Source organism: Mus caroli, chromosome 1 (assembly GCF_900094665.2).
Source record: "Mus caroli chromosome 1, CAROLI_EIJ_v1.1, whole genome shotgun sequence".
NCBI classification, from domain to species: domain Eukaryota; kingdom Metazoa; phylum Chordata; class Mammalia; order Rodentia; family Muridae; genus Mus; species Mus caroli.
In genome coordinates, this window is record NC_034570.1 from 72,086,533 (window position 1) to 72,098,047 (window position 11,515).

The 11,515-nt window shown below is 42.3% G+C and overlaps 1 protein-coding gene across 2 annotated transcripts in view; it reads left to right on the top strand.

Moving 5' to 3' along the window:
• The window catches only part of Acsl3 (acyl-CoA synthetase long chain family member 3), a 51,892-nt gene extending 41,987 nt beyond the window's left edge, over positions 1–9,905 (top strand). For both annotated transcript variants that reach the window (XM_021176233.2, XM_021176316.2), the window contains exons 10-15: positions 1,965–2,137; positions 2,717–2,791; positions 4,261–4,452; positions 6,448–6,562; positions 8,160–8,317; positions 9,173–9,905. In XM_021176233.2, coding sequence (XP_021031892.1) covers positions 1,965–2,137; positions 2,717–2,791; positions 4,261–4,452; positions 6,448–6,562; positions 8,160–8,317; positions 9,173–9,330 — 871 coding nt within the window. In that variant the 3' untranslated portion in view covers positions 9,331–9,905. The remainder of the gene's footprint in view (positions 1–1,964; positions 2,138–2,716; positions 2,792–4,260; positions 4,453–6,447; positions 6,563–8,159; positions 8,318–9,172) is intronic.
• The last annotated feature ends 1,610 nt before the right edge of the window (positions 9,906–11,515 follow it).

The following is an 11,515-nucleotide window of genomic DNA, read 5'->3' on the forward strand; positions in this document are numbered from 1 at the left end:
CTCTCTCTCTCTCTCTCTCACACACACACACACACACACACACACACACACACACACACACACTCTTAAGGCAGTTTCCCTGGCTAGAACTCAGAGGTTCACATGCCTCTGTCTTCTGAGTGCTAGGATTAAGAGTCTGGATAGCTTAGTTGGCAAAGTGTCAGATTGAAGGGGCACGCACTGCCACATCAGCCTCAATTCAGCTTCTAAAATGGTTGCCATTGAGTCTTACTCCCTTTCAAAATGCTGAACAGTTTTTAATTTCCATGGTTCCGGGCATTAAACCTAGCTGTGCTGGTAAACAAGCACTGCCACTAGGCTGCGTTCCTAGCCTTACTTACTCCTTGGTTTTGAGTTATAAGCAATCTTTTTACTAGTGTTTTCAGAAACATATCAAATAGACATTTATTTTCTCTTTAAAATTTCTCTCATAATTTACCATTACAATTTTAAAAACTGTAACAAACACTTCAAAACCTTATGACTTTAAAGAAATTGCTATACATAAATATGCATAAATTTATTTATTTATTTTTTTTGCTTTTTGTTTTTTGTTTTTTCGAGACAGGGTTTCTCTGTATAGCCCTGGCTGTCCTGGAACTCACTTTGTAGACCAGGCTGGCCTCGAACTCAGAAATCCACCTGCCTCTGCCTCCCGAGTGCTGGGATTAAAGGCGTGCGCCACCACGCCCGGCAATGTGCATAGATTTCTAATGAATAAATAAAAGCAGAAAAGTAGTCAGCTTTTACAAATTATGTGAAGATGTGGTATGTCATAAATACAGTTTTATGATAATGAATTCTCTGGTCATAAACAGGGATATAAACTGTCATCCTCTGTAGAACCAGGGGTTCTGTGGGTCTTATAGCTCTCAGAAGGAAGTTCGCACAGACAGGGTCCCAGGTCTTGCCCTCTACCATGGCAGCACCAATGTCAGTGGCAGAGGCGGTGGCAGCGGGCAATGATGGGCAGCAGCGGTGGCAGGAACAGCAGGGGTGTGAGCCTGGCCTGCCAGCCAGCTCTAAGGTCCAGTGATGAATGCTTCAGAGAGAAAACTTCCCCAGAGTGTTACAGCTCAGTAAAAGAGCCACTCTCAGATGATTCTTGGTGAAATGACTTGTGCACTTTATTCTATGTGGATAGGACTTTATAAACATTGAGGAGGAGGGTGGGATCCAGGCTAGATGCTTCCCGTTGGCTCAGTGTAAGATGCTAGTGAAGCTCTGTTAGCATAGGGAAGGACTCCAGGCGTTTTCCCCACCTGACTGATTTACATGATCCAGAGCAGGTGGAGAGGAGCTGGCCCCACTCCCACCTTACTCAGTTCTGAGTTCACGGGGTTTGGGCTCACTCAGCATTACCAGTTCTGTGTTGTGGCATGGTCCACTTGCCCACAATAAGCAATTGTATATGATGATTATATCACTTGAAAATTAATTAAGAGTAAGTGACATTTTCTTTGCTTGCTAGAACTACTCACATTTAAGACACAGATGTAGTGGCCCAAGAGAATCTCAATTGGCTGCATCACATTGATTATATTCCTTAATCTCAAAGGCTGCATATAACAACCCCGAGAGATTAAGTCCTCTTCTGTTGGTTTAATTACTTTTCTATTGGTGTAAAGAGGCACCACAGCTAAGGCAACGTATAAAGAAAGCATTGACTTGGGGACATGTGTGTAGTTTCAGAGGGTTTAGTCAATGGCCATCATGGTGGGGAGCACTGGCTGGCCTGCAAGAGCTTAGATCCTGATTCATAGGCAGCCGAGAGGATGGGAATGGTGCTGGTGTTTGAAACCTCAGAGCCTGCTCCTTGTGGCATCCCTCCTCCTAAAGGACTATACCTACTAATCCTTCTGACACCTGAGAACCAGATATTCAAGTGTGTGAACCTGTGGGGCCCATTCGTTCAAACCACCACACTGCTTTAAAAGTCTTGAATTTTCTGTTGCTACTTTCAGCTTTGTTTTCCGGAATGTCCGAAGGCTGCTGGGTGGAAATATTCGCCTTTTACTGTGTGGTGGTGCTCCGCTTTCTGCAACGACGCAGCGATTCATGAATATCTGTTTCTGCTGTCCCGTTGGTCAGGGCTATGGACTCACAGAATCTACTGGGGCTGGAACAATTACAGAAGGTAGGTGTCGTCTGAGACCCAGGCAGCCACTCACACATATGGCCCAGTATTAATGTGAGGACATGTGGTGGGCAGAGACTCTGGGGAGTTGGAGGAGGCGTGCCTGATTGCCCAGGGACCCTGAGGTACTAAAGTGGATTCCACACTATTTGGAACATTCCCCCAGTGCCAGAAAAGACTAAGAGAAGGCCATGCCCATCTACCTGAGTGTATCTTATGCCTTCCTGGGGGTGGGGTGGGGGTGGGTGGGTGAGAGGGGGTGGACTCTTTCTCTTAACCCTTTTGCTTAAAATGTTTTAAAATATTTTTAGTAAACCTCAAACCATGCCTCATAAACATAACAAGCACTACTTGGTACAGTCAGTTTCTCTAATAATTTAGAAAAGTTCTCGGAGCAAGCAGTGAACCTGTGCCAAGCAGACATGCAGCCATGGCTCAGTTATGTTTCTAAGATTCTCTTGCAGATGGGGGCGGGCACTATCTGAGCTTTAGGAAGAGTCACTTTAAATCATCTAGGAAAAGGAAGCGATTGGTTGGTTAACTACAGCCTTCAAATGTCTTTCTTTCTTTGCCTCTCAGTGTGGGACTACAATACCGGCAGAGTGGGAGCACCATTAGTTTGCTGTGAAATCAAATTAAAGAACTGGGAGGAAGGTAACAGCCTATTTTTAGATTGAAGTGGGAATTGTGTTCTAGTTTCTTTGGTTCCATATTTTAGAATGTAAAATTCTAAGTGCTCATTTTGTTCATTATATTACGTGTGTTTTATCTAGAGCTGAACAGGTGTACTTAGCCTGCATGCTTCAGAAATGATTCTACTCAATCTAAAGATAGATTATTTTTATTTTTATTTTATTTTGTGTGTGTGTGTGTGTGTGTATGTATGTGTGTATGTTCCTGTACATAGAGGCCAGACAGAGATCTCAGTCATTCCTCAGGAGCCATGTCTACGCTGGTTTCTTAGTGTGAGACTTGTGGGTTGAGCTAGGGTGGCTGGACAGCGAGCCCCCGGGATCTCATTGTCGCTATCCCTGACTGTGGAGATGACAAGCTTATGCACCAGGCATGGCTTTTGTAAATGATTTTTGCCAATTCAACTCATGTCTCTTACTTGCACAGCAGCTCTTTACTGACTGAGCAGTCTCTCCAGTCTCTTGCTTATCATTGTCTTACAAAAATTCAAGTAAAAATGATAGCAAAAACTTGTGTTATTAAGTTAGGAGGGATGGCATGATAGCTCACTGGGTAAAGCACTTGTCTGTGACCCTCAAGACCTGAGTTCAATCCTTAGAACCCACATGGTTGTCAAATAGAATTGACTTTTACACATATGCTGTAGTTCACACGCACATGGACACACACACACACACACACACACACACACACACACACACGGAGAGAGGTGGGGGAGGAGGAGAATAAATGTGATAAGAGAATTTTCAGCAGGAAAAAAAATCACATTTGCTCCATGTGGTAATTTTTATATTTTTTTTTCCTTTTCCCTGAGGGCCTTAAGCATATTTTGGAAGGAAGTAATTTTTATAATAATTCTATTAAAAAGTTTATTGTTTATTCTATTTTGAAATAAAAAGTATTGTAAAATGTTTGTGTCATATTAAGGCATGTAGGTTATTTGACTTATTGGGACAAAACTTTCTAAAGGTTCTAAGGCTTTGATAAAATTTCTCAACTGTTTTTAGCAGAAGTTAGAAATATATTCAATAAATGTAAGCTCAGAGTTAAACTGAAATTATCTGAAAGAACAAATTTATAACTATAATAATGTGATTTTACAAAGGGGTCTGTTGTATTATTTAATATGTGACAGTACTTTTATAGTTTTGCTAGCATGATATATAGACTGAGTAGAAACTGTATAATTATTTTACATAATAGGTGGAGGATGCTGGGTTTTAGACTGGAATAGTAGCTTAAAAGCATGGATGTTCATTATTTAACAACTGAGAATCTGTCTCTAGTTTATTGATAATGTTTAGCCACATGGTCTAGTTTTTTCTCTTGGAGTCTCTTAATTGGTTAAAATAAGATGTCTATACTTAGAAATTAATAGTTTTGAATATTTGTATAATACCTATATGTGTTATTTTGTGTTTATTAATTAGGTGGCTATTTTAATACTGACAAACCACATCCCAGAGGTGAAATTCTTATTGGTGGCCAAAATGTGACAATGGGGTACTACAAAAATGAAGCAAAAACAAAGACAGATTTCTTTGAAGATGAAAATGGACAGCGGTGGCTGTGCACTGGAGATATTGGAGAGTTTGACCCTGATGGCTGTCTGAAGATCATTGGTGAGCATTGCGTCCTTTTAAAAAGCTTATGTGTATGACTGTTTTGCCTACATGTATGTATGTGTACTGCATGTATGCACGATGTCCTTGGAGGTCAGAAGAGGGTGGCCAAGTCCTCTGGAGCTGGAGTTACAGATGGTTGTGAGCCACCGTATGGGTGCTGGGAACTGAACCCAGGTCCTCTGCCAGAGTACTACATGGTCTTAAATGCTGAGTTATCTTTTAAGCCTCTGAATTCCTTCTTGAAAGTGTTTTCCCAGATGACTTTACAAAGTGGTGCCTGTGTTTACAGAGACTGTTTTACTAGTGAAAGAGCTTATCTCTGTAATATTGAGGGGGGCTTTTATATCATTTCTGAAATATAACATTTTAAAGAGAGACTGAAGTATTCTTAAAGCTTGGCATGTTATGACTACGATAGCAGATTTGTGGTCATTAGTCCCTCTCGACTGTTGGTGTAGGGAATGCTTGTTTTGTTCACTGCCTGGCTAGGTTACTGTGCAGTGCTTTCTGGTCTGAACTTAGTCCTGGCTTTGCCCAGGAAAACCAAGGAAAGCCTGGCAAGTCAAGTACTGTGACCTACAAGGCAAAACACCTTTGGTGCTTCTGCTGCTGCAGTTTGTTCACCTTCATTAGATGTATCCTGGGGTTATGCGGGGCTTCCTGGGAGACACAAGCAAACATCTACTTACCCCACATAGGTAGGGAACAGATGACAGACTAAATGCTGGTGTCACCAGCGTCCAACTTGGTGAACTAGTGAGTGTCAGGTGAGGGGTTACTTATCGAAGCAGGAATGACTAGAGACAGATGCAGCAGCAGCAAAAGTCCACCCCAGTATGGGTGAGAGCCCACAGAAGCTGGCGTCCTGGAGCGTCCTGCTTGACCTTGCTGGCAGCTTGACAAGGTGAAGCAGTCTCTTCTTGGCAGCCCAGTTGGTCTGAGCGTCCTCTGGGCAGCTTGCTTGGCTTATCTGCCAGTGTCTCTTAGAAGTCTTTACTGCTTGTGCAAGCTTGAGGAGGGAGGAGTCGAGTGCATCTGGTGAGTTTCAGGGACTTCTAGTGTACTGGTTCTCAACCTTACTAATGCTGCAACAGAGAACTGCTGTCCTAGGGCTTTTGAGTCATTTCCTCAGTGAGCCTCCTGTTTTTATGACATGTGAATCTTGAGGCGCTTCCCTGCAGGTTAGAAAGTTTCATTGAGAGTTTTGTCCTGTAGGAAATTGTTGACAACACCTGGTCTTGATACCCTGAAGGCCAAAAGGAGATGAGAGGCTTCCCGTCCTCTGCTCCACATCCTGTCTCACTAATAGAGGCAGACGGCTTCCAAAGCTGCTTCTGCCTCTCTCTCCACATTTGTAGGTCAGGCCTATGCCTTCTACCACCCTATCTATCATAAGGATTTCCTCTTTGCTGCTGCACACCTCTCCAAACCTTTGCACTTCCATTGTGTAATGAGGACACCTCATAGTTCTAAGAAACCTTTAATAGCTGCTAGGGGTTGTGTTCAGGGAGCCTCTATCACCCATTCACCTCCTACCTCTTGAATTGTTTCCTTCCTCTTTATGCTTCAGTGTTTGAGTTGACATAGCTCTGGTCAGTAAAACTCACTTCAGGTCCCACTTGCAAGGATTCCTTCCCAGTCCACAAGTTGGCTGTATTGTGTGGATGCTGTGTTTTTGTTCCTCTTTCCTGGTGTGCCTTTGCCCATTGCAGTGCAAAGCTGCTTTCCCTCTGCACTAGTGAGTGCCAGAAGCACAGCAGCTCAGCAGAATATATTCAAGTCATAAGAATGATGTCCCTTAAGTACAATATTTTCCACAAGAGAATTTATTTAATTGTAAAAGATTAGGGTCTGACTTTATTGTATAATCTCAACTTTAGGGCAACCATCCATGCTTAGTTGAGAAAAGTTTTAAATAACTTGGTGAGAGTATTTCTATGTGCTTAAGGTGTTAATGACCGTTCTCAATGTTTCTGCCTTTGCCCTTTGCAGACCGTAAAAAGGACCTTGTGAAACTACAGGCAGGAGAGTACGTTTCTCTTGGGAAAGTAGAGGCAGCTTTGAAGAACCTCCCACTGATAGATAACATTTGTGCGTATGCAAACAGGTGAGCTCCTGGAGTCTGTGCTGCGGTCTAGAAGTTGGCAGGTGTGCTGTGAGCAGTTGCAGCCATGTGCTGCAGTATAAAAGTTGGCGGGTGTGTTGTGAGCAGTCGCAGCCCCTGTGGGGCCACCACCTCCTCTGCACAGCTAGTGAGCCGCAACTTCCTGGGATGCTCTCCTCTGTAAGTGTCCTGAGTGACAGAGTTGAGGAAAATAAGTTCTTATGCTGCCTCAGTACCGCTGCACAGGGAGGCTTTGCAGACGCAGTCAGATGCAAGGGGATAAGTAGTACCTCCCTGCAGTCCTCTCTTCTGTCCTGACCTGCAGCTTGGCCATGCTTCCTGCTGGCCTGGCTTACCACAGCCTCACAGCCCAGGATATCATAGGCAGCAGGGAATGGAAGTGTAAGTTTAGAAGCCTAGAGGGACTGTATTGGGAACTGATGGAATCTGAGATTAGACCTGACTGCATTTCTGTAATAGTAAGTGAAGTAACTTAATCGTATGACCAGTAATCACAGTCACATGTCTGTGCATAAGCCTAGTAACCTGCCTGTAGCAGCTGACATAGTCATGGGTGTCGTAGGAAAATCAACTCAGAAGAGCACTTTGGGCTGCATCCCAGGAGGTAGAGCTTCTGGTGGAATAGTTGTCTTCTGAAATAATTAGAACCAGAAACGTTTCAGAGACTGGATTTTGTTGTTTTATGAGAAGGTCTCGCTATATATCCCTGGCTGTCCTGGAACTCACTCTGGACTGGGCCACCCTTGAACTACCTGCCTCTGCCTCCCAGGTGCCGCTGGAATTAAAGGCATGCAACTGCTATGTCCTTTCTAAAATGGTGGGATTTTTAAAATATGTGCTTAGACTTGACCAGTTAGCACCCGGTACGTGGACGCATCAGTAACTCTGCGCTTTAAAAAGCCATTTGGTTTCTACAGCATTGGTCTAGAGATGGGTTTTATTTACTTAAGAATAACTCCAAGTGTCCTTTTCTTGTCACGTGCTGTCATTTTCTCAGGGTCAGGCTGGCCCTGAATTCATGGCAATTGTGGGGTCCACAGGCTCGCTGCCCAGCAATTATGCTGTTCTGCATTTCTCAAAATAGTGCCTGTTTTTGTGCATACTAAGTTCCTTTGATGATACAAATTCTTCCAATAGCATTGTTACAGGCTACCCTTGAACTCAAGACATCCCTCTGCCTTCTGAGTGCTGGGATTAAACCTGGCTCATCACATGATTTAAACTTGCTGCAACAATTCTGTAGAAAGATAGTTTACAGGCTTTACTTTTCTTACCTTGATTCCATGAATTTACTAATCATTTCAAAGATGAATAAGAAAATGAAAAAAATCTTTAAAAGTGTATATTTCTACTTATAGTAGTAGACACTTAGAATTTCTTAGGTTGCGGTTTGTTTGCAGTGAACTCTGCCAAAGCTCTCAAATGTGAGGCATTGCATGAGATAAATATGACATGTGATTTTTATGGATGTTTTCGGGTTTTCCAGTAATAAAGAGTTGGCTATAGAGTGCTAAGACGATTAGTAAGTGCAGTACGTGTTAACTTTGGTCCTTGACTAGTTATCCTTTGTGTGTTTCAGCTACCATTCTTACGTAATTGGGTTTGTTGTGCCAAATCAAAAGGAACTTACAGAGCTAGCTAGAACAAAAGGATTTAAAGGAACTTGGGAAGAGCTGTGCAACAGCAGCGAGATGGAAAACGAGGTCCTTAAAGTGCTTTCTGAAGCTGCTATTTCAGGTGAGTATACTGGCAAGTCAGTCCATAGAAGTGAGGTGGGAAAAATGTCCTCGTCTATGAAACAGTTAGCTTATAGGGGCTGGAGTGCATCCATTTCTGCCTGTAAACTGTTTCCACCGTTCAAGCCCTTCTGTAGAGCATGCAGTATCTTCTAAACTGATTTTAAAATAAAAATTTTAAAAATTTGAGGTGTTCTTTTAAAATGTATGCATGGCACTCACTATTATAATAGTTATATAATAAGGAATTTACCAGTGTCTGGGTTACTTTTCCTGTCCCCTGCTAAAAGCAGTTGGACTTAAGGGAGAGAGACTTTCTTTTGGCTCACAGTTCAGGCTACAGCCCTTGATGGTGGGAAACTCAGGGTGGCAGAAAGCTTGAGGAAGCTGGTCACATTTATCCATTTTCCTGCAAATATCTCATTCTCCTTGAAGTAAAATTCCCCTCCCTCTGGGATCCCAGTCCCTGGAAGGCATGGGGTAGTGTGTGTGTCCTGACCCAGTGAGTCTATGCTCTCTCGCCTGTCTTGGTAGTGCTGCGTGCTGTCCTTTTGTAGCTTGATCATGGGTTGTATCCTCATGTAAATGAGTTGTTTTAATACAGAACTGCTTTCTGTAGATCTTACACCTATATCATTTATTTAATTTATTCTCCTATGGATAAATAATTTGTTAAATGTTTTTTGCTATTATAGTTCTCATATCTTTGAATATCGAGAGTGGGACTGATGCTGATGGGATCACTTGTTCTGTTGGGTATTTGGTGGGTGTGCCTCAAAGAGCACCCGTTTGCTGAGAACTTTGACTTCATCTCTTGTGGGTGTGGGTTTCTAGTGTTGTGTTTTCTTCATTTCAGCAAGTCTGGAAAAGTTTGAAATTCCACTAAAAATACGTTTGAGCCCTGACCCGTGGACTCCCGAAACTGGTCTGGTGACAGATGCCTTCAAGTTGAAACGTAAAGAGCTTAAAACACACTACCAGGCAGACATTGAGCGGATGTATGGAAGAAAATAATTAGTTTTGGCATTGGTTTACTACAGCGAGCTCAGATCAAATAGGAAAATACTTGAAATGTATGTCTCAGGCCGAGGCAAACTCCATTCCTCATATTAAATCCCGGCTGTTACTTCTCACTACGTCACCATTTTTAACTGACAGGATTAGTAAAATATTAAGACAGCAAACTCGTGTCTGTCTGTTTCTTCCCCTGCTCCAGTTTGCTTCTGGCATCTGTGACTGTGCTTGTCAACAGGAGACTTTTTCAGAATCGTACTGGGAAGCAGTGATTTTACAGCCTCAAGTTTTTAAACATGATTTATATGTTCTGTACAGTTGTTCAGTTTGTAACTTTTTAAAGTTTGGATGTATAGAAGGGTAAATAGGAAATATAAAAATTGGTTATTTGGGGGGCTTTTTTACTTATTGTATTTAAAAATAAAAGGGTATCAATGTGAAATTATGTACATTTTAAATGCTTATGAATCAAGTCATTGTTGAACAAAAGATTTGTTGCTGTGTAATTATTGTCTTGTATGCATTTGAGAGAAATAAATATACTCAGACTTATGTTTTAAGAAATTGAAACCTTGCGAATATATGCCTGACACTGTTGGGTTTATATACTTGCCTTTTCTGTTGGGGAAAACAGTTTGCTTGGCACTGCATGAAGTGAAAGAGCAAGTAAGGGTACGGAACAGTTTACCCACAGAACAGCCGTGGCCGTGGGTGTGGTGGTGGGTGAGGAACCAGGGCTCTGGAGTTTTACTCATATCACAAAGTATTTGTTTAGAGACATCCTAGGACAGTGTTCTGTGTTCTTGTATGTTGTGTTTTGGACAGTTTTGTCCTTGTTGAAATTTAACTCTTACCTTTGGAGAAACTTTGTAAAGGAGGGGAAGTGTGGGAAGAAAGGAAATGGGGCGTCTCTGTGTTAATACTAGGAGCTGAGAATTCACCATGGTCGGTGGAGAGCATCTGTGTCTGCCTGATGGCTTGCCTTCAGAATGATTGTGTTAAAATATTTTTATAAAAATGATTTAAGTCACGTGTGTATGTGTGCATGCAGTGACTAAAGATGTCAGAAGGGGGCGTCTGATCCTCTGAAATGAGTTAAAAGCTGTGGTGAACCAAATGCTACTTTCTGTAAGACTGGAGCATGCTCTTAAATGCTGAGCTGTCGTTCCAGCACTCTTTCAAAGGATTGTTTTTTCTTTTTTAAAAAATAGAATGTAAGTAAGCTTCAATGCTTTTGGAAAGATACTAACAATTGTGACTTGAAATGTCAGCTTAAAAGGCAGTGTCTCACCAGGATAGTAATGGCTGATTGAACAGCAAATAAAGCTGGTTAGTCTGCATCAGAGTCTCTTCAGAGGCTTGTATAATAAAGTTTAGAACTGCATTTAGTCTAAGGCGTTAGAGGGCAGGTTTTTTTTTTTTAAGATTTATTTTATTTCTTTCATATATATGAGTACACTGTTGCTGTCTTCAGAAACACCAGAAGGAGATATTGGATCCCATTACAGATGGTTGTGAGCCACCATGTGGTTGCTGGGAATTGAACTCAGGACCTCTGGAAGAGCAGTCAACACTGTTAGCCACTCCAGCTCCATAAGTCATGACTTTGCTTGCTTGCTTTCTTCCTTCCTCCCTCCTTCCCTCCCTTCCTCCCTTTCCTTCCTCTGGAAGAACAGCCAGTGCTCTTAACTGCTGAGCCATCTCTCCAGCCCCTGAGGGCAAGTCTTAAAATGCCAGAAAAGAACATAATACTGACCCTTTCAAATAAACCATTTTCTAGCCCAATCGAGGTGACCTGAAAAATCCTTCAATATTTTTCTGTTTCAAGGAGAAAAAAATAACCTCTCAGTTTTAAAGAAACATGAGGCCTTGTAGTGATTTGAATATGCTTGGTCCAGGGAGTGGGCACTATTAGAAGGTGTGGCCTTGGAGGAAGTGTGTCACTGTAGGGTTGGGCTTAGAGACCCTTTTACTAGCTACCTGGAAGAGAATAGTCTACTCCTGACTTTTTTTGGATGAAGATGATGAACTCTTAACTCCTCTAGTGCCATGCCTGCTTGGATGCTGTCATGCTTCTGCCTTGATGGTGATGGACTGAACCTCTGAACCTGTAAGCCAGCCCCAACTAAATGTCCCAATATTAGAGTTGCCTTGGTCATGGTGTCTTCACAGCAACGAAACCCTA